Below are 22,186 nucleotides of genomic sequence, written 5' to 3'. Positions count from 1 at the left end.
AATATTGCTGTTCTATAATTTTTCAACTAGAAAAATGGTTAAAAGACCAGTCAATTTTTACAAAAAAGCCAAAATGCTTAGAAGACCCTGGGATAAAATGCAGCAAGGGGTGGGAATGGCTTTAGTGTGGTACTCAATTTCACTGAGTCAGAACTGAGTTTTTGCTAAGAAAACTCAGCTTAACCCAAACCATGACTCACATTCCTGCAGTAAACGAGGCTGGCACCTGTTTGGAAAACAATACCAGCAATACCCAATTCATATGGAGGATCCAGTGCACTCACCCTACAAAACCTGCCTACAGACTTGAGAGGCTGACGTGTAGATGCAAACACTAGTAATGTCACAACAAGTCTCTCTAAGTTCACACCCTGAACCTGGAGATATCTTAGGACACAGGAGAAAAAAGCAGGGCAAGGCAGCTGAGAGATGAGTAAAGGCAAGGCCAGCTTGTCTCATCACCTCTGTGATGCTGACCAGTGACTGCCCAAGTGGTGCTGTGGAAAATACACACACACACACACACACACACACACACACACACACACACACACACACACACAAAATGTACTCTGGGAATGGCTTTGTGTTTTCAGGTCTAGTATCACAGACCACTACTGTCATACCACAGAATGCCAGTACGGGCAGGGAAGGCCTTGGAAACTAGGCTGCTGCAGCTGCTCTGTGTGGTTCTGATGAGTAGATGGTCGTCACTGAGGCTTGCTTTGCAGACCCAGGTCAATGTGGTACAGCCAGTCTACAGTGACGTACGTATAATTTCCACCTACCTCCTCTACAAGATAAACTCTAGGGACTGACATGTACCTCAACAACATGACTCACACCATAGGTGTTGAATTACCAGCACTTGGAGGAATGACCCACAGAGGCGTGGTGGGGCCTGAATGTCATTCTAGCCCTCAGGAGGTGGAGCTAGGGGGATGAGGAGTCCAAGGGCCAGCCTCAGTCACAGTGCACTCCCAGTCTGAGTACATGAGACTGTCATGGAGTGCAAGAATGAATGGAAAGGTGCTCAGAAGACCATGGGAAAAGACCAACCGTGGAGCAAATGGGCAAGAAGGGCTGCAGATGGTAAGTGACCAGCGCACGCCTTTAATCCCAGCCCTCGGGAAGCAGAGGCAGGCGGATCTCTGTGAGTTCCAGGACAGGCAGAGCTAAGATGAGAGACCCTGTCTCAAACAACAGACCAGAACAACAAAAAAAGGTAACATGCTTCTGTCCAACAGATAAAAGCTTCCTTTATATTCTTCCTAGCAGACTGGAGAGCAGGGGGACTGGGATGGAGAGAGAGAACCCTGGAGGCAGAACCCTTGGATCTCCAATTTTACTTACTTTCATTTTTTCTTAAATGTGTGTGTGTGGGGGGGGGGGTGCCGGCACGCACCCATATGTGGGGAGGTCAGAAGGCAGCCTGTGGGGCTGGCTCTCTATTTCTACTATGTGATCCTGGGAACTGAACTCACATCACAAAGGCAAGCATCACCTGAACCAGCAAGCTAGCCTGGCCTGCTTCTTGTGACTCACAGTTGGGAAGCATGCCCTTCGTGAGGGAGAACAGTATCCTTTCCACCTCAGCCAAGGACTGGAAGGGAACCGATGGTTGGCCTCACTCCTACCACCTCCAGTAAACTGAATTTCCAAGCACTACATATTTGCTTAGCTTTAGTGTTTTGTTTTTTGCTTTTTAAGCAGGACTTTGCTATACAGCCTGGGTTGGTCTTGAGCTCATGATTCTCTTATTTCAGTTGCCTAAGGGTCAGGGTTACAGGTATGGGCCACCGGGCCTGGCTTAAGACCTATCTTTGAAGGAAGCCAGGAACTCCAACCCGAGAGCAAGCAAGAAGCATTTTCTAACATTTTGAAATCTGTCTTCTCTAGCCCTGGTAAACTATTTCTACTCCCATCAACTCTCTCTGTCTTTGGAGTCTTTGACAGACAGGGAGCGAGCATGGGCAATTTTGAGGTTTCATGGGGAGGACACTCAAAGGGATTAAGGCAGGAAGCCAGTGTAACTGGAGGCCCACACAGCTCCACCTGGGAGCTCAGCAGGTAAGCAAGTGTCAAGAGCACACATGCCAGTAAAGACCGCTCGGAAGCCTTCAGACACAGACCAGCCTTTCGGGGCTTTCCTAAACCCAGGATTCTCTCAGCAATCCCCTCTCCCTGTGGTACCAAGGTCCTCTCACCCAGGCACCCCACTCTACCCAAGGTCATGAAGAGCAGAAAACACAGGGCAATGAGCTCATAAAACGCTTAGACTTGGGAGAAATGAAGGTTCTGGGCTGAGAAATCCTTCCTTCAGGTTAAAAACAACAGAAGCCCATCCTTTCTCAACAATGACGGGCAACCTGGAGCCTTTGAAAAAGGGGCCTTTAAAATTTCATGCTCGGTCATCCCCACACAATATCCCTGAAGAGGCACTAGGTGTAGCTGGGAAATGCCACCAGCCCAGTACCCGGGAAGAGGGGGTTCAAAGGTTGAGAGCTGGAGGCTACCTCGAGCTGTTTAGTTCAATCCTATTTCAAAAAAAAAAAAAAAAAAAAAAAAAAACAAGGGTTAAATCCAGACAATGATATATGCCTGCAATCTCAAAACCTGGGAGACCGAGGCAATAAAACTACACAGCAAGATCCCCTGTCAAAGGGTTGGGGAATTTAGCTCAGTGGTAGAGCACCTGCCTAGCAAGCACAAGGCCCTGGGTTCAGTCCTCAGCTCTGGGGGGAAAAAAAAAAAAAGATCCCCTATCAAGAGACAAAACCAGACCAAGACCAAAAGAGGCTTGGGCTGCAACTTACGGGTAACACGCCTGCCTCGCATGTGTGAGGTCCTGGGTTCAACCCTCAGCACCACAGAGCAGAAGTCAAAACAAATCAGAGGCCAACCCTATGAAACCCTAAGAGGCTTAGTCAAAACCACGTCCGCAATGAGCCAAGTTCTCCAGGGGTGTACGTACCCGGGCATGTGAGTCTCAAACGGTAACTTCACTGAGCCATAGGAGATTGAGCCCCGCTAACCTATCAACACTACTCTTCTCTTAGAGCAGATCTAGAATCTAGGATCAGCCCCTTTTCCTCAGGGCTCCCGGTTCCAAACTAGAGCCTGAGGAAATGGTAGCGGTAGCGAGAACCAAGGAAGAAGGAAGCCCCACCTGTCACTGAATGGGGAAGTAAGGAAAAGGTGGTCTCAGGGCTGCCCGAGCTTTGTGGGTAAGCATCCTTACCTGCCAGCTTCAAACGCCAGTCCTCCACTGAGACCCAAACTACATTCCGAGTCAGACCCGCTTTCGGTGTGTTTCCCGAAGCCGTTAGTCACGCCTGCCAAGGACACACAGAGTGAGCCCTGAGTGCAGAAGCCCCTTCCCTGACACATGCCTCAGAGGACTGGAGTGGGTGGGAGGCTGTTCCTCCCCTGGAAGGAATGCATCTTTGGTGGCAATGGGCAGACTGCATTACCTGAGCAGCACACACCTGACTACTGAGGAAAAACGTAAGACTTTTCCACTCAGGCAAGCTCACAAGTCCCTGGATCTGCTCTAGTTTTGAACCTCAATTATCAGGGAGTTCCTGTGCCTCAAGGAGCCACCAGCCTCTGCTGATAAGCGCTCCCGAGCCCTCCCCATCCCGGCTGGCAGCAGTAGCTTCCTTCTTTGGGTATGATGGCAGAAGCTAAGGCAGGATAAGGGCTCAGTGTCCACCACACCCGGAGATATCTCACAGAGCTGGGGAGAGCCGAAGAGACTTTAAGGGCCACGGCAGCCCAGATCATCGCAGAATGGAGCATCAGAACCATGACTCCAGGCTGAGCTTGGCCCCTGCCTTTTGTGAAGCAGAGGATGCTGTTGGTCTGACTCCTTTTGCAGCAAGGCGCCTCCGGTAGACAGGGCTGTTTCATTATCCCAGGATCACCTAACCATGAAGGCTTCCTTTTTTTTGACCTATTGAGTCCTAACTCCAGAGTTCTACGACTCTGACCGTTGAACAGAGACAGACTGAAAGTGGATCGGCCCAATTTGAGAGCTGTGACAGACACCTTGGCTAGAAAATTGTGAGGCCAGCCACACTTGTGAGAGCAGGTGCCTGAGTCAAGATGTGGCTCTCCTAACCCGGCCCTCCCTCTAGTCTGACGACCTCAATGTGTGTCATAGAACCCCACCGTGCCTGGCCTGTAAAGGATCAGCGCCTGCTTTCTGAGCTCCAACTACGGTTGTGTACAGAAGTGTTCCTGAGTGCCGGCATGTGGGGGCTAGGAAAGGAAAGCTTATTTATCATATCCCCAAGCAGTAGGGCTCCAGGTTGATGGGCCTGACGTAGGGACTAGCAGAGGCTTTCATTTTTAGTGCACTGTTCTCCGTGCTGTCTGGCTGAGACACAGAGTTGAAAGGACGACAAAAACTGCTCCTGCAGCCTGCTAGCTGCTGTGTTCCAAATCTGCTCCACCCTTAGCCCCACATCAGTAAGCCACAAACAGGCTCTGAGGGAACTCCCCTCCAGGCCACAGAGCCAATAGGAAGTCGGGATCTGAACTTCAAGCTCCTGCCCTAATAGCCTAAACGTCTAGCCTACTATGGAGAAGCGTGGCCGACGGGAAGGGAAGAGAGAAAAAGCAAGTCCTGGCCCACAGTTCGAAGATACCACACAAAGGATGAGTGACAGGAGGAGTGAACGTGAAGAGCCGCTGTCCTACCCCACCAGGACCCAACTCACCTGCGCCTTGGTTCCCGAGGCTGCAGTGAACACCCACTGAACTGTCCTAGAGAGAATGTCTTCCTCCTTGTCACATGCTCTGAAGGCAGGCCCTGGGCCCTTCCCACCAGCTACCCTCACCCTCAGGGCCAGCTCAGGTGCCACCTTCAAGACAAATCTCAACTCCAGGTCAAGTTCTCTGAATAGCTCTGGCAGTGTTACCCCACGCCCGACCCCTCGCTTCGGGCTCTGATCTCTCAGTGACTTAGAGGACCTCTCTACTTTCTCCTGGCCTGGGACTCCTGTGGAGCTGGAACTGGCCCTGACGTATTCCCCTCTCCCACCGGGGACCAGCTCGCCCTGGGCATGCAGTCAGGACTCCAGTGACTGCGACCCGCTCTGCCACCTCCTCTCCCACCCACCTCTGCTGCAGCTGGTTCCTTTGCTGCTCTGGACACGCACGTGAGTTCCCACCCTCCGAGACATTTCATCTGTCCTCAGGACAGTCTGCCCTTCTTCACTCCTTCCAATCGTTATCAAACGTTCCCTTCACTCTCTGCCCTCTCCTCTGATGGACTGATGTGTGTTTTTTACAAAGTTTCTAATACAAGAAGAGCTCTCACATGCCTTTAGTCTATTTCTTCTGTAAGAGATTTTCATGTTTTGTTCACTAATCTCCCTCCAGTGCCTAAGACAGTGTCTGATAAAAATATCTCAAGAGCACACTGAAGTGAAGGTAAAAACCATTTTACCACATGAAATCTTACATTCCCCTAAGGCCAGTGATCGTCCCGTAGACAATCTGGCCCTCTGAAAACAACTGCTCTAAGCCTGTTTTCTCACAGAGGCCACCGGAGATGGCGGACGGGAGGAGGAGGAGGAGGAGCCCCCTGGCGGGGCAGAGCAGGGAAGCGGGTGGGAAAAGAAGTCACAGGCAGGATCACCTGGCTCTTCCTCCTGCTGAGGGGACCTGGCCCCTTCACTGTCACTACAGCCCCTGCTCCTTGGCCGCTTCCTGGAACAGTGCTCGTCTTCCGTGCTGGCTGGAGAAGCAGGAGAGCTGACAGCACCATGGTCCTCGCCATTCTCCAGGGTCCCGTCTGGATTCCTCTGCAGCTTAACCCCATTCTTGGCCTTCTTGAAGAGGACTGATGTTCGGCGGCCCACCCCACTGAGGGGGGTACCAGGAGGGCTGTCAGGGTTCACGGGAGACAGTCTATCAACGCCATTGTCACTGAGCAAGCATCGCAAGGGCTCACTCCCCAGCTGCAGGGCTGATTTCTCCAAGAGCTCATCATCTTCCACCTTCCGGGACTTTAGGGACCGGCTGGAAGGCTTGCTGTCACTGATGGGTTTCAGGGTGGGGGGGTCTGGGGGGGATTCCTGTTCAGACAAGGATGGTGCAGGCCCGGTAGGCTCCAGGGTTGGTGGAGCAGGCAATTTGGAATCATCTGTTAGAGAAAAAGAGAATCTGCTTGAACATTCTAGCAACAGTATGCTCCTACAAGCCAGATACTGACTCTGATAAGCAAGGACCAAAAGCATGATGAACTATTCCATGGCTTTGATGCCTTTTAGGCCTTAGATCTAAGCAAAAGTTAAAGGAGGGGTAAGCTTTGTTCATACTTAAAAGTTCTCAATCCTCACTGTGTGTTAGAATCAACCACGAAGTTTTGTAAGTATGTTAAGCCTGGGGCTGGAGAAATGGCTCAGTGGTTAAGAGCACTGGCTGTTCTTCCAGAGAACCCGGGTTCAATTCCCAGCACCCACATGGCAGCTTACAAACTGCCTGTAACTACCTCCAGGGGACCCAATACCCTCATGCAGACATAGATGCACACAAAACATCAATGCACATAGAAATAAAAATCATTAAAAAGTAAAAGAAAGAAAAGAAGGAAAGAAGAAAGAAAGAATTTTAAGCCTAAGTTACACTCCAGACCAAATAAGCCTAATAGTGTGTGCTGCGAACACCACGCACACTTGAGCAAGCTGCCTTGGTCAACAATCAGGTGAGGTTTTGGCTGGACAGACTGGAGAATTTTACAGCTCTCACCTGACCTCAGCTCTGTCCTGTGAGGGCACAGCAGGCAGAAAAGGGGTTTGCAGATGCAGGGGTTCCCACACAAGTCTGCCCTACCTGGAACTTTACTCCTAACCATAGCCCAGATCTCCCAATATGAACCTCTGCGACTTTATCTTGAACCCTCTGGGGGATGCTGTCACTGTGCATGAGTCAAGGAGTGGAATTCGGATGACATTCGGACTGCCATATGAAAGTGACAAAGAGTCACAATGGTCACATAGCCTTCTGATGTCCCATGTGGCTTCTCAATCATGTCCCCAACCTACAATAAAACGCGCCAATCTCTTCAATTTGAACCTTACCAAGTAGAGGTAACTCCATGTTTAGACTATGTGAGTCTCCCCAAACCTTGGGCTCAGGGCAAGGGCAGGTACCAGTAAGATAATTCTGTCCTCACCAAAGGGAAGGCATGGGAAGCAGCTCAGCTCATAAACAGCTCCAAATCACTAAGGCAGGGGACAGTTTAGAAAGCTTACCAGGTGACTCTAATACATTGGTTGCAAATGTCATTTACACTTGAGAAAGCCACCTGCTTAAATTAATTAGACTTTTTTTTTTTTTTTTGGTTTTTTTGAGACAGGGCTTCTCTATGTAGTTTTTGTGCCTGTCCTGGATCTCACTCTGTAGACCAGGCTAGCCTCGAACTCACAGGGATCCACCTGGCTCTGCCTCCCGAGTGCATTAAAGGCATGTGCCACCACCACCCAGCTTCAATTAGACTTTTTATAGTCTGAAACCTCTGCCTGGGATGGCCTACAGTCATGGCCACCTGGGATCAAAACCAAGAATTAAGCTGGTCTTTAATCCCTGCACTCAGAGACAGAGGCAGGCAGATATCTGTGAGCTCAAGGACAGCCTACAGAGAGAAACCCTTCCTCAAAAAACCAACTAATCAACCAGCCGAACAAGTAAACAAAAACCCCAAGAGTCCAGGCCAGAAGAAGGGCCTTTACTTCCCTCTCACACTCTAGTCTAACCGTCCTCAGAGCTTCTCCAGAGTGGTAGAATAAGCTGTACCACGCAGTGCCACTCTGTCAGGTGCAAAATTGCCTCGTACTTAACTAGTATGAAGCTGCTGGGCTCCAGCACCCTAATCTCTATGACTCTCCGACAGCCCTGCCCCAACCCTTCCAGAACCTCTGGGTCCCCTGGGAGCCCGGACCCATACAAGAGCCAACATCTACTCTGACAAATACATTTTGTTCTCTATTGATTGCTAAATATTTGGGTTTTTTTTTGTTTTGTTTTTTGTTTTTTTCGAGACAGGGTTTCTCTGTGTAGCTTTGCGCCTTTCCTGGAACTCGCTTTGGAGACCAGGCTGGCCTCGAACTCACAGAGATCCGCCTGCCTCTGCCTCCCAAGTGCTGGGATTAAAGGCGTGCGCCGCCACCACCGCCCGGCTGATTGCTAAATATTTGTAATAGCATCCCAAATATGTTATGAAGGGAGACCCCTTCCAAGGGCTTTGTTTACCTGCAGGGTCAGGCCTATACTCTGAGGAGAATACTCTCAAGAGATGTTAGCCTTTTATTCCTCCTGACTACCCTACCCACCCCTGACCCCTGCCTGCCTGTGACCCTCTCTCACCTCTGTCCCCATCGTCTTCTGGCTCTTCCTGCAAGGCCTGCTCCAGCACAGCTGCGTCCCCCCGAGGGCCTGCTGGCAGCTCCCCATTGGACACTGTCTTGGTCACTGACAGCAGCTGTGGTGGCGCTGGCTGTGCGAGCTTTTGCCGAAGGGCATTGATCTCCCTGCGTAGCATGCGGACCCGACGGGTGCGGGCCCCGCTGGACCGCATAGCGCTCACCAGGTCCAGTTTCTCCAGCAGCTCCTTCAGCTGCACCTCTGGTGACAGGTGGGCCCGGTTCTCTGGGATGAGGATGTTATCCACTGCCAGGGAAAAGAGAGGATAGAAGAGGCTGAAGGACGTGCCCAGCGCAGAGCAAGAGAAATCTTCTGGATGGAAAACAAGGCCCCGGAATGCCCAGGCCAGTGACTTGCAGCAGTGTCGGTGTGGGCCTTGGCCCTACAACACCGCTGTCTAGAAACGATAGGTCGGTGTGTGGGAACAACTACAGGAAGCAATTCAGTTTCAGCTATGGCCATACAGCAGGCATGCGGCGGTGTAGCAATCCCTGGCCTGAAGGATTATGCAGCAAGCAGGGGCAGGCCGAGTGGTGTGGTGCTCATATCATGGGCACCCTACTTTCTGGCCCCCACCCCATGCACCAGTGCACACTCAGGGTGCAGGAGAGACTCCAGAGAGGCCTTGGCTTTCCAGACAGCCAGATATGCCTTTCCGACCTCTCAACAGGCACGCAGTGCACCGTTGAGGCCTCAGAATTATTCTAGCCGCACACTGAGCACACCCATTGGCTCCCAACCACAGCTCTGCACCCCCAAGGCCCACCCTGATCCTGGGCTTTCTGGGCCCCGTCCTCCTGCCGCTCTTCCTGGTCCTCCTCCTCCCTACCCATCCAAGCTTCTCACCATCCTCCCAGGAGAATCGGTAAAAGTCTTCCAATTTGGGTGACTCGGGCAAGTGGGTGCCCCTCTCGGGATCATAGCCGATGTTCTCTGCCTGCCGACGGGCATGCCGCAGGATGGCCCCTCCCAGGTCCCGCAGGCGGACAGCTGCTCGGTGGAAAATTGTGTCTTTAGCATTATACTTCATGCAGTTGGTAACTATAAGGTTAAAGTCCTCCTCAAACTCCTCCAAGGTGTGGTACAGGTGAGATTCCAGCTTCCGCCTCATAGTAGAAAAATCCATTGGCTTGGATATGAATTCCAGGTAATCTGGAACCTAAACATATAAAACCTGTACAATTACAACAACTATTTATGAGCCACACAGGCGCACCCTTCACTGCTACTCCTGACCTCCCAACTCTGCTGTTGCCGTGTTAGCCTCACTAAGAGCCGCGGGGCATGGTCCACCCAGACAACGGGCAAGTCTACTAGCCTGCCAAGACACCACCCCACCCTCAGTTCTGGACGCCCTGTGGCCCAACCTCTTCCTTGGCCTACTCAGAGGCTATTTCCAGAGCAGGCTTGCTGCTTGGAGGGCTGACTTGCCTCACTCAGGCTGACAGGCTCAGCAAAGATGTGTGCAGGGTCCTTCTCCTGCAGCAGGTCCAGAGTTGTCCTCAGCAGAACTGTGAATGGCATCAGCTCCAGCTCCATGGCAGCCTGCTGCACCCTGACCTGTAATGAAATGAGGAATAAGCAGAACACCTCAACAAAGACTCACTGAATCTTTAACCGGATTGTCAATCACGTGCCACAAAGCTAGCTCCACAAGGTATGAAGCTGCCCACCCCCGTCCCCAGGATAAGACACCAACAGTGCTATGACTCGAATGTCTCCCAAAAGTTCACATGTCAGAATCTTAACTCCCAGTGCATGAGGGTGGAGAGGTGCTGGCATCACGTGGGCCTCACCCTCAGGATGGATTCGGAATCCTGGGAGTGGGCTGTCAGGAGTGGCGGTTGTGCAGGCACACTCTCCCATATGTGCTCTCCACCAAAACAAGCTGTGGCATGAGCTCTCTCACCAGCCTGTCACCATCCCCATACATAGCCTCCAGAATTGGGAGCTAAATCAACTTTCCTTTGTAAATGACCCAGGCTAGGATAATCTATTATAGTGGCAGAGAACAGATTAGAACAGCTACTTTATAAATGTTTTCTATGTATCGAGACCATACCAAAACTTACAGAAGCAATAATAATTATTGATTACAATAATTAACACTTTTATAATTCATGTTAGGTCCCAAGTAATGGCCTAAGCATTTTTAAAAGATTTATTTTTAGTTATGTGTCTATGTTCTATGGGATGTATGTGTTCGGGGGCCAGTCTAAGCACTTTATGTAACACTGAGTATGTCAGGAGGTACAGACAGACATTTCACAAAGAAGTGGAGACAGAGAGACCTGGCTCCAGGTCACACAGCTAATGGGGCTCCACTCAGCTTCTAGAGTACTCCAGACCATTATGCCACACTGCTCTTCTCCCTGTATTACCTCAATTAATACTCCCACTTTATAAATATGGTACATGAAATTTGGTGACAACATGGTTGAATTACCATGAGTTACCTGGTTGGAAAATAACAGAAAGCATTTGAGCCTGGGCCTTAGTCCAAGCACACTGATAAAACTGAATGTGAGCACATGTGTATCTCACAAGCACTGAGAGCTCTCGCTGAGAACATCTGTGGACCAGGTTAGCAGGGAGCCCAGGCTCACTGCTCACGCAGCACCTGCAGTGGTACCCTGTACAATGATATTTTACATGTATGCCCTGACATGAAATACCACAAGGCCACGGCTGAGACTGACAAGCTCCTTCCTGACTCTTGTCTACATCAACATAACCCTGCCTACCCACCCACAGCTAGGGCCGCCGCCGCCTCCTCCTCCTCCTCCTCCTTTTTCTGAACCAGAGGTAGGAAGATAATCTTAGCTATAGGACCAAGCCCAATACAAATTATAGTTTGACCTGTGGAGACCTTGAGGGAATCTCCCTGGCCACTCATGCTAAACGCAGTGAGAGCTGCCCAGGATGCAGAGTGGAACTCAAGCTGTTGCCCTAGGAAAGAAGGGCTTGTGCTTGAACTGAGTGGAAGGAGAAGGAACAATTTTAACCCAGGCCTTGAAAGCATTCGAGTAACAGCTGCTATTCTTGGACTAGAGAGAACAGTTTGGGCTTGTCATCCGTTCAATTAATAATATTTGCTCTGTGCCATGTGCGGAGCACTCCAGCAGACACTCCAGCAGGGCAGAGTATCAGTACTACCATTAATAATAACAGCATACCACCTTGCCAGCCCTGATGATGCACCAGGCACTATTCTCAACGGTTTACATATATGAATTCATCTCTTTATGCTGTCAGCTCCGTCGTTATCTCTTTACTGAAGTCGAGGAAACAGAAGTATTCAGAGATTAAGCAGTTTGTTTAATGCTACAGAAATAGAAAGTAACAGAGCCAGGTTTAGACTCAGTCAGGCAACACACCTCATGCTCCTAAACCACATGCTATGCCACCGACCTTATCATTCCCTGTAGTCAGGGACTTTTAGAATGTTCTTGAACTGAGGCTGGAAATTTTAAATGACTCTGAGTCCACAAATGCTTAAGGCCCAGGGAGAACCTCAGGCTGGAGGCTGTCATCTTGCAATGTCATGTAATGGCTCCAGAAGCTTTTCAAAACATCCAGGTCAATCTCTCTCCAAAAACTCCTAAATCAGAAATTCTAGTCATGGGCTCAGGTCTGAGGGACAAAGCTTAGGCTCCAGCCCAAATGAGCAGAACCACAAAATACAGAAGCTACCAGAAGCATTCCACCCAATACCAAGTGGGCAGACCACAGAGCCCACAGTGCTCAGCACAAGAGGGAAGACTGAATGCTGGCACCAGAGAGGTGGTCCCGAGTCCTCTGGTGCCACAGAGAGAAAGGGACCCTAGCGAGAGCCTGGCCGGGCCTCTGCTCACCTGCTCCCGCTTCAGCTTCTCCCGTTTGCGGATGAGCTCGATCAGCAGCCGGGCCCGCTCCAGGTCATGCCGGAGTTTCTGCCAGTACTTCAGCTCCTCCTTCACCGCGCTTGTCTTCTCGTCCTGCTCCCGCTGAGCAAGGCAAGAACAAGAGGGCTCTGGCCTCCTTCCTTCCCACAGTCCCTGCTTCAACATTCAGGACTCCTGACTCTTTCCGGACCCAAGGTTGCTGAGAGCCCTTTCCCAACACCACCCAGGACCTTTCTTCCAAGCTTCCCAGTGCTACGATGCTTCCTTGGTGCTGAGCAAGAGCAAACAGTGAAGAGTAACCTGGGGTTGCTTCCCCAGTCCCAGAGACACGGTTGCTCAGCTATGGCCCTCAGAGCTGGAAAGAATTTCAGGAGAAAACTAGCAAGCAGGGGTTGAAAGAATCTCAACCTAGAGCTTTGCCTTGGCTAGAGAACAAAGTCAAGTTCTCACTAGTAGCTTGTGGTTTGAAAATACTTTTGTAAAACAGCAAACATCAGTGAATGCAGGGCTGGAAAGATGGCTCGGTGGTTAGGACCTGCAGAGGACCCAGCTTACAGCAACCTCCTGTAACTCCAGTTCCAGGGGAGTCTGCCTCTACCCTCTACAGGTACCTGCACTATCGCACAAATTCATGAGCACGCAAATGCACATGCACACACTTAAAAAGTAAAAAATTAAAGCCGGGTGGTGGTGGCGCACGCCTTTAATCCCAGCACTCGGGAGGCAGAGCCAGGCAGATCTCTGTGAGTTCGAGGCCAGCCTGGGCTACCAAGTGAGTTCCAGGAAAGGCGCAAAGCTACACAGAGAAACCCTGTCTTGAAAAACCAAAAAAAAAAAAAAAAAAAAAAAAAAAAGTAAAAATGAATCTGAAGAAAAAAAAAAATCAGTGACTCCCATCCTGGAAGAGGTCACTATTGCTGAGGGAAGGAGGAAGCTCAGCATTTGAAACATAACAATGTAACGGCTTAAAGCAAACAAAAACTGGTAACATAAACTAGAATCTGTGGACACAGTGATCCATAATGTCAGATGTAATACAATGGTCAAGGTGAGAATCAGAACAAGACTTGCTGGGAGGAGTTTGCTAATGCTGCAGAGACTTCCGGGAACCAGAGGTTCAAGGGGGACCGGATAGCTGGAGGAGGTGGTGACGGTGGTGGTGGCAGCAGTGCACGACTTTAATCCCAGCACTGGGGAGGCAGAGGCAGGTGGATCTCTGAGTTCAGAGGCCAGCCTGGTCTACAGAGTGAGCTCCAGGACAGCCAGGGCTACACAGAGAAACCCTGTCTCGGAAAAAAAAAAAAAAAAAAATGGGGGGGAGGGGGGGACGACCAGATAGAAGCTATGATTCAGGGGTTAGATATGATATGCAAACAGGATGCCCGAGGCACGGGTCATGTGAAGTCTTGTGCTTCTCTGCAGCAGAGTGAGGAGACCCAAGGAGAGATGGAATGGAGCAGCTGCGGCAGGGATGACCAACGATGTGAATGTGGGAAGGGAACCAGGAGCAGAAAACACTTAACTGCAGTGACTGCTGGTGTGAAATGGCTGCCACAGCTGGCCAGGCCGCAGACTATTTACCATGACATGTCTGGGGGCAAAGGGCACCTGCTCTTCCTTTACTCAGTGGGCCCACACTGGCTCTCACTCAGCCTACCTCTTCTGTGACATCTGGAGGGTTCGGACTATGCAATTGTGACATTGGGCTCTTCACACTGCCCTAGAGTTTGTCCTTAAGTCAAGCCTTGTAGTGATACATTTTTTAACAAAAATATCTCTTGGCCTCAAAGAAACTGAACTTTTGGCAGACTCTACAGCCGAGTTAATAATATGCCTTGAGATCATTTAAGACTCTGTACTTAGGAGGCAGAGGCAGGCAGATCTGAGTTCAAGGCCAGCCTGGTCTACAGAGTTCCAGAGCGGCCAGTGCTATACAGTGTTAAAAAAGACTATGTACTCAATCAATCTGCTGTCCTACTGTGTACTCAGCCTGTTTAACCTGCCTTCAAGAGACAATGTAATCAACCTTACTGGCCTTGGATTTCCTGTGCAATCAGTTTTTACAACCTAAGCATAGCTTTCATCTTGTTATGTTCTTTCCCATGTCTCTGACCCAAACTAGAATGTGGATGAGTGTGTGTGTACACTCGCCTGAGAGTGCATGAGTGTTGTGATAATCATTTGCTAAAAGCAATCAACAGATTAGAAGCAAACTTAAAACAAATATCCACCATAAATTTTGGGAACAACGTGAATATCGCTTGTTAAGGTTTCTTTGCAGTATTGCGTGTTTCTGGGTCAGCTGGGGTAAAATGACTTCTTCCTTATAAAACTGTCAAAACTTTGTGTAAGGAATTTGGGCTGGAGAGATGGTGCAGAGTTATGAGGACTGGCTGCTCTTGCAGAGGACCAGGGTTCAGTTCCCAACATGCACATGGGGGCTCACAACCATCTATAACTTCAGTTCCAGGTCATCCAACACCCTGTACTGGTCTTTGTGGACAACAGATACCCACATGGTACACAGACACCCATGCAGGCAAAACCCCCATGCACATAAAATAAATTTAAAACAAAGTCCCTCCTTGGTTCCCATGCCATGTTTTCTGTGCTGTTCAATTAATACAGAGAAAAGCCCTTCATTAGGTACAGGTACAGGCACGATAGACATCATACACAGGTACAACTCAGAGGCACGACAGACCACACACACACACACACACACACACACACACACACACACACACACACACACACACACACACACACAGAATAGGCAACAGACAAACTACAGATAGGCCAGACAGATGTAAGACACAGGGAGAGAGAAGTAGAGAATTGAACTTTGGTTCAATCCAAGAGGAATGGCTTCTCTGAAGTTCTTTAGTACATGAAGCAATGCAAAGCATCTCCCTTCAGAAGAGGCCACTGTCAGGTCTGAGGATCTGCAGACTGTTCCTGGACAGATCACTCTGAGGTGATTCCCTACAGGCCACGGCTACTGGGAAGGCTCAGGGAGGAGGAGTGCCTCCCCCTCCACTGCATCCCTCCCGCAGCAGCCTCCACCCTCACTGTACCTACCTGCTCAGCGTTTCTCTGGGACTGTAAGTGGGAGTGCAGGCGCCTGATGAGGGGCACACCATTCCGAGCCTGCCGTTTCAACAGCCAGTAGTTGTGAAGCCGCTGCATGAACTGGTTTTTCCTCTGAAAGGACAGACCACTACAGATCTTGTTCAACCTTGAGTAGAGGCACAGGGGGGAGAGACAGGTCAGTGGGAAGCTCAGGCTACACACAGCTGCACATCCTATCCAGGTCTCAGTTCACTTCTGACCTTACAGAGGAAGACAGAATAGAGTGATCAAATGCCTCACCTCAGGGGAGAGCTGAGAAAAGACAGCAGAGTTAAGCAGCTCGGACCCAGCAAGACACGTGTCACCTGCTTTTCTGTCTTGCCTTGCAGTCCTGCTCCTCCCAAGGAGCTCTGTCACAGAAGCCCTACTGTCTGCTGTCACATGCTTTCAGTCCAGGTACTGAGGGTACTAAGAAGGGTCTGACAAGGGTCTGTGCTCCTGAACCCACAGCCGCCTCTTGATGGAAGCAGCAGAAAGAAAACAGGAATCTGAGTAAGCTGAGTTGCTATATGGCCAATTTCCTGCCCTCTGTGGCCGAGGATCTCACCAGACCCTGGGACAGCCCACAACCAAGCTCAAAGAAAGTAAGCCAGGTTACTGCTTTCTGCACCCAATGTAACCTCTTAGAGTAACCTGACCTCTGAGGGGTTTTGTGTGTGTACATATGTGAGAGATGAGGGTCTCACTATACCACCCAGGCTGGCCTGGTACTTACGATCCTCCTGCCTCAGCCTCCCAAGTAACTGGGGTTATAGGCACGTACCCAGCTGACCTTTGATTTTTCATTTAAAAACTCTTAGCATCCTAAAAATGCCTAATTTTTAACCAAATGGAAAAAGGAGAAGAACAACAAACATCTAAACCTAAGAGGACAGAAGCTCTAAAACTGCAGCCAGCCAAGTCTTAAGATCTGGGTTTAAACTAGTACCACTTGTGGAGGTGGAGCAGGGAAGGAGCCAGTGAACAGCTTCAAGAGCAGCACCGTCCCCACATCACAGAGTACGGGCAGGCACCTGAGGGCCACAGGTAGACCAACGCTCCTAATGCAGCTGAGACGGTGGCCCTCGGCGGGACCTGAATCCGTGACCCCTTCTCTACTACAGTACACGCCACGGTAAGCAAGGCCCCGTGCTCTCGTGCTTCCCTCTGCTCTAGCTCTCCGCCCCACTCCACAGAAAGAGAACCAAGTGTAGCTAATCGAGGTGAAACTTCAAGATGGGCGTGTTGGGCGGGCACTGCCCTTCAATGCCTTCTCCATCTCCGGTCAGATGTTCTTGCCCCAAAGCCAAGCTTACCGAGGCCTTTCCCCAAAGGACAGATCCCCACCAACACCCATGCCAAGCACACCTGCCCACCTGCAGGCCAGCCCCCTCCCCCTGCCTCTTGGCCACGGTGGGGTCAACAGCATTTGTGCAGGTCGGGGAGGAGTAACCGTAACACAGCAGCAGCAGCAGCAACCACCGTTTATTGAGCGCTTACTCTCTGCCAGGTGCTGTGCTAAGTATTTGACTCACATTGCCTCATTTATTCCTCACAAGTCTGTCGGGTGAGTTTGCTCACAAACCCAGGCTTAGAGCGATTAAGCAACTTACCAAAGGTCACACAGAGTATTAAATGGTGTGTTTGTTCTTAGCCAGTGGAGAGGCTCCTCAAACAGAAGCTATGACAACCAAAAGCTAGCCCCAGGGTACAGACACCCTACATATGGGGACTAAGCACGGACCTAGTGACCTCAAGAAAGAGATGACCAAGGCCAGCTCTGTGTCTAGAAGACACTGAAGTTCCCGACAGAGCCTCCCTGTCCTCATCTTGTCCTGGTATCTTCCCAGGGCAGCAAGTCTGGCCGCCTGTTCCCTCGCACGACTGATGTCTTACAACCCGCCAATACTCCTTTATCTCCAACCTTCTCATCAAGACCCAGGCAGGAGACAGCCCAGAATCTGCCCCTCTCCATCTAGCCCCACCCCTTAGAACAGGATGTGGCATGTAGTAAGTGCTCAATAAACACCTCATTGAATGAACAAAGGAGCGAACAACTTTACCTCCTGTGGCTGTGGTTTCTTCATCTAGGAATGTGGGAGAAGGTGCAAGGACTACATTAGATGAATAGTCTCCAAGATTCCTTCCTTCTCTAATGCTATAGACTTTCCTTTCTTTCCTTTTTTTCTTTCTTTTTTTTGGACAGGGTCTCACTGTGCAGCCCTTACTGGCCTAGAACTCCCAGAAATTCACCTGACTCTGCCTCCCAAGTGCTGGGATGAAAGGTGTGTATCACCACATCCAGCTACCATTGTATACTTTTTAAAAGAATCACCTTGAAGTGGCCTCTGCTGGGAAATCTTCCCTAAGCTCCTGACGCTCCCGCAGCCCCAGCTACCGCACTGACGGTTTAATACAGCATAGTGATCTCTCTGCAGACTCAGGGAGGTCCGGGCAGCTTGGTTTACAAAGCTGAACTTTCCCCTGAATATAAAGCTTCTCAAGGAGGACTGCCCCGCCCACATCCCTCGTAAATAAAAAGTCCCCATCTTTCCCAGGACAGAGCTTTTTGGAAGGCAAGTGTTGAACCCTTAACACAGTAGCTCCTCGTTTAGAATAGCTCTGTCTTCACATGGGTTTTGGGGAGCCTGTGTGAGAACCCTTGGGGTTGACACACAGATGAGGCAATGTAAAGGACACAGCCTGCATAAACAAAGACCAAAGATGGTAACCACCTAGAAATCCATGGAATAGTTAACAGTGGAGAATTATACTGTTCACAATACCATTTAGTGTCACTGTGAAAACTATCATCCTTAGTTGATACACTGTCACCCGAGTTTCTAAGCAACGTAAGTGATTTATGTCACTCTGAGCCAGAGGAGACACGTTACTTGGAGGGCACGACAAAACTACAAAGAGGCCCTGGTTCCACAGAACAAGCTTGAATATGGGAGCCCAGAGGAGGTCAGATGTCCATCAACCATATTTGGAGAAGACCTGGCCTAGGGTGAAGACCAAACCAAGAGCCCTTCTGATGAGGCTCACCTGTAAGAGGGTATCTGCGGGACAGTGACCATGGGGACGGTGGTGGAGGGTGTCTCCCGGCCAGCTTCCTCTGGCTCCTTCATCTTCTGCTTTAAACTCATCTTATTCTTCTTGGACACCGCCTTGAGCGGGCTGCCCACCCCACCTTGGCCTTCCTGATCTTCCTCCTCCGCTTCTTCCTCTTCCTCCTCCCTGCCACCCTCTTTCAGCCCGTCCTCATCCCCCACCTCACTGAGGCTTCTGGGCGAGTCACCCTTTCTCCTGGCAGTGGCAACACACGGAGAGTGGGCCTCACAGTACGCGGTCTTTCGCACGGTAAAGATGGTGCCATTGAGGCTGGTTTCTCTCATGGGCTCAATCTTCATGAAGAGTCCAGCCCGCTGTGCGCAGGTCACATGGAAGGCAGTGTAGCAGTTCACTTTATGGCACTGGATGGCTGCACCCAGCCCTTTCTGCTTGCAGATATAGCAGGTCAGTTTCCAGCGAGCAGGTGGAATGTTGTCAATGCCCTCAATAGGCTCCAGAAACACGGTATTAGCAAAACAGACTTCAGGGATCCAGATGGCACAGACTACATGGGCCCAGTGACCATCGCTGGTCTGTTTGAAGGCCCCACCTTTATTGGGGCAAAGGACACAATCTACTGGCCGAGAGGGGGACTGCAGGCAGCAGCGGCAAAGCCACTGGCCCTCTGGGATATAGGGGACACCATAGCACTCCTGGTGTACAGCTAAGTTGCAGATGTCACAGAACAGGATGACGTTGCTGTTGTGGCATTCATCATCCAGGCACACACAGCAGAAGGCATCTTCATCAATTAGCGATTGCTGAGCCCCACTGCTGCGACTTTCCAAGTATGACTCCTTCTCAAGCCGGTCCACCAGCAGCTCGAAGGTATCTGGTGACACCAAACTGTGCCCATCTACTCGACGCTTCTCGTTGACCATGTCCAGCCAGGCAAGGTCCTCCTCATCCATGTCATATTCCACCTCTGCATCCAGGTCTTCAGGAGGCTTCTCAATGTAGCGGTAATAAGCGGCAGGCAATGGGGGTGCTTCTTCCGGCTGGCTACCTGTATCTACCACACGAAAGCTGGGCTGCGGGAGGTGGAAGGAGGTGCCAGATGCATGCTTGGAACAGGACTCCTTCTTCTTGCCTTTAGACGAGGGTTTCTTGGACTTGGCAGGGAACTGAGGCTGCTCACTGTTTTCCTTGTTACTGTTGCACTCAGTGATATCCTGAGCAGTTAGCTCATCTTCAGTGATGATCTTGAGTGGGTCATAAATGCTGATACGGTGTAGGCGGCCATCGATGTCGACCTCGACGATCCTCTGGGCTTGGGCATATGTCAAAGTCTCTCGTGTGGGTGAGCACTTAAGACTGTATGGGGATGGGGATCTCCGGCCCTCGGCATTCTGCCGTGGCTTGCGTCGAGGCTTCCTCATGGCAACTAGAAACCGCAAGGACAAGCCTAAGGAGAGAAGGCCACAGAAGTGTGAACTGGATAGTCGTTGCTACACGCGCTCATTCACCCTTCCATCAAGTGGACCAAGAGATCGGGCTGTTTCCTCCACACAACAGCCCTCTAAAGCATCCACGAGGCATCACCTTCTTTAAGTCTTTTTACAAACATCACTTATCAGTAAAACTTTTTTTTCCAATTACTTTAAAATTGCAAATCCCAGCCAGGTGGTGGTGGCGTCGGCGCTCGCCTTTGATCTCAGCACTTGGGAGACAGAGAGCTGCAGATCTCTGTGGATTCCAGGCCAGCCTGATCTACACACTGGAGTTCCAGGACAGCCAGGGTTACACAGAAACTGTTCATTCTGTTTTTATTTTCTTTTTGGTAACACCATCTTCTACGCCACGTAATTTACCTATTTACTGTGTTTATTATTTTCTACTTCTTTTAGCTAGAATATGGACTCCATGGAGGAAAGAATTGCCGAACTATCTCATTCACTGCTGTATCCTCAGTGTCTGGAAGGATACCTAGATAAGTGCTAGGTGATTGAAACTAGATACTTCTGTGTTTGTGTGTATGTGTGGTGTGTGTATGGACATGTGTGCCTGTGTACCTGCCCACTCAGGCACATGTGGAAGCCAGAGACTGAAGTCAGGTGTCTTCCTCAATTGGGCTCCAAGAATTTTTTGAGATGAAACCTCTCACTGAATCTGGAGTTTGTGGTTTCAGTTAGAGTGGCTGGTCAATGAGCACCTGGGATCTGCCTGTCTCTGTCCCCCGATACTGGAAGAGGTATAGACCTACTCTGCATTTGACTTTTAGACGGGTGCTAGGGAGCAAACTCAGGTCTTCATGTGTACTCAGTAAGCCCTTCACCCACTGAGCCGTTTCCCCAGCCTTGAAATTTAACACTATGATCCCGGTCCTCAAGGAGCCCTATATCCAACTAAAGGGACAGAACACAGACAGATCCTTATAAAACACAGGACGAGATCTAATACTGTAGTGACACCTGCAATGCCATGAGACATTGATTATGGGAAAAGATGATGGTTAAGGATCCTGAAAACAACATACTAAATCAGAAGGATTGCTTGAGCCCAGGAGCTCAAAGTCAGCAACAATGCAAGACAATGTCCTGTTTGTTTGTTTGTTTGAGGGAGGATTTCTCTACCTAGCCCTGGCTGTCCAGAAATTCAGTATGTAGGCTGCCATGCCCAGTTAAGGGCATGCTTGTTTGTGTTTTGTTTTGTTTTAAAAAGGGAAGGCAAAGACTATAGTGGTGACAATAAGACTATTATCTACTTTCTAACAACAAAAAGCAAGACACAAGAAAAGGCTGGGCAGTGGTGGTGCGCCACGCCCTTAATCCCAGCACTCAGGAGACAGAGGCAGGCGAATCTGAGTTCAGGGCCAGTCTGGTCTACAAAATGAGTTCCAGGACAGTCGGGGCTGTATAGTGAGACCCTGTCTCTAAATAAATAAATATATAAAATGAAACCACAGGTCTAAGGCCTCTCCCAAGACATTTACCATGGTTAGAAACCCTATCTCTTGGCCCTGTCAAGAGTAAAGACATCTAAAATGCTTCAAACTGTAGTACCCAGGGTACTTCCTGCAGAAGGCAGCAACTAAAATAACTGCTTAGGACATTGCCAACCACAAACCTTACAAGCTCTGGGAATGCCTCTAAGAAATCTTTTAAATTTTAAGTAGTCTGTCTGAGCTCTTCATTGGACTCAAGGACAAGTTGATTGGGGTAGAATCTGAGGTGAATTCTCAATGTACTATTACCTCAGGAATCTCTATCCTATGACACTTATATCTAATCTACCCTTGGGTACCAGAGAAAGCCCTATGCTTCCCACAGCATTCTCTGGATGGAGGGAACTATGCCAAGGCTCTAAGGAGCAGTGACAGGCAGTTACTATCATTACCAGGAAGACTTTTGAGATATGATAATAGTTCAGCATACTTTAACAAACTACAATGGTCTTTTCTTTTTACTATTTCTCACAACTACCTCGGGAGGTTGTGCAGACATTGTTATCTCCATTTCAGGCATGAAGAAACAGAAGCTCAGAAAACTGTGACTTAGCCAAAGCTGATGTGCCTCCAGATCTCCTGTTCAAGCCAGGAGGTTAAGAACACCAGTGAGCCGGGTGGCAGTGGTGCACGCCTTCAATCCCAGTACTTGGGAGGCAGAGCCAGGCGGATCTGAGTTTGAGGTCAGCCTGGTCTACAG

General features: G+C 49.9%; 1 protein-coding gene across 2 annotated transcripts in view; it reads right to left on the bottom strand.

Moving 5' to 3' along the window:
• The window catches only part of Brpf3 (bromodomain and PHD finger containing 3), a 33,236-nt gene extending 13,195 nt beyond the window's left edge, over positions 1-20,041 (bottom strand). For both annotated transcript variants that reach the window (XM_052744426.1, XM_052744428.1), the window contains exons 1-8: positions 18,477-20,041; positions 15,399-15,555; positions 12,288-12,419; positions 9,865-9,993; positions 9,280-9,592; positions 8,377-8,679; positions 5,648-6,154; positions 3,242-3,335 (exon numbers count right to left, since the gene is read on the bottom strand). In XM_052744426.1, coding sequence (XP_052600386.1) covers positions 3,242-3,335; positions 5,648-6,154; positions 8,377-8,679; positions 9,280-9,592; positions 9,865-9,993; positions 12,288-12,419; positions 15,399-15,555; positions 18,477-19,921 — 3,080 coding nt within the window. In that variant the 5' untranslated portion in view covers positions 19,922-20,041. The remainder of the gene's footprint in view (positions 1-3,241; positions 3,336-5,647; positions 6,155-8,376; positions 8,680-9,279; positions 9,593-9,864; positions 9,994-12,287; positions 12,420-15,398; positions 15,556-18,476) is intronic.
• Between the last annotated feature and the right edge of the window lie 2,145 nt (positions 20,042-22,186).

The sequence above is a fragment of the Peromyscus californicus genome, unplaced genomic scaffold (assembly GCF_007827085.1).
Source record: "Peromyscus californicus insignis strain IS unplaced genomic scaffold, ASM782708v3 Scaffold_19__1_contigs__length_69161282, whole genome shotgun sequence".
NCBI classification, from domain to species: Eukaryota; Metazoa; Chordata; class Mammalia; order Rodentia; family Cricetidae; genus Peromyscus; species Peromyscus californicus.
This window is presented reverse-complemented; position numbering and strand designations above follow the sequence as displayed.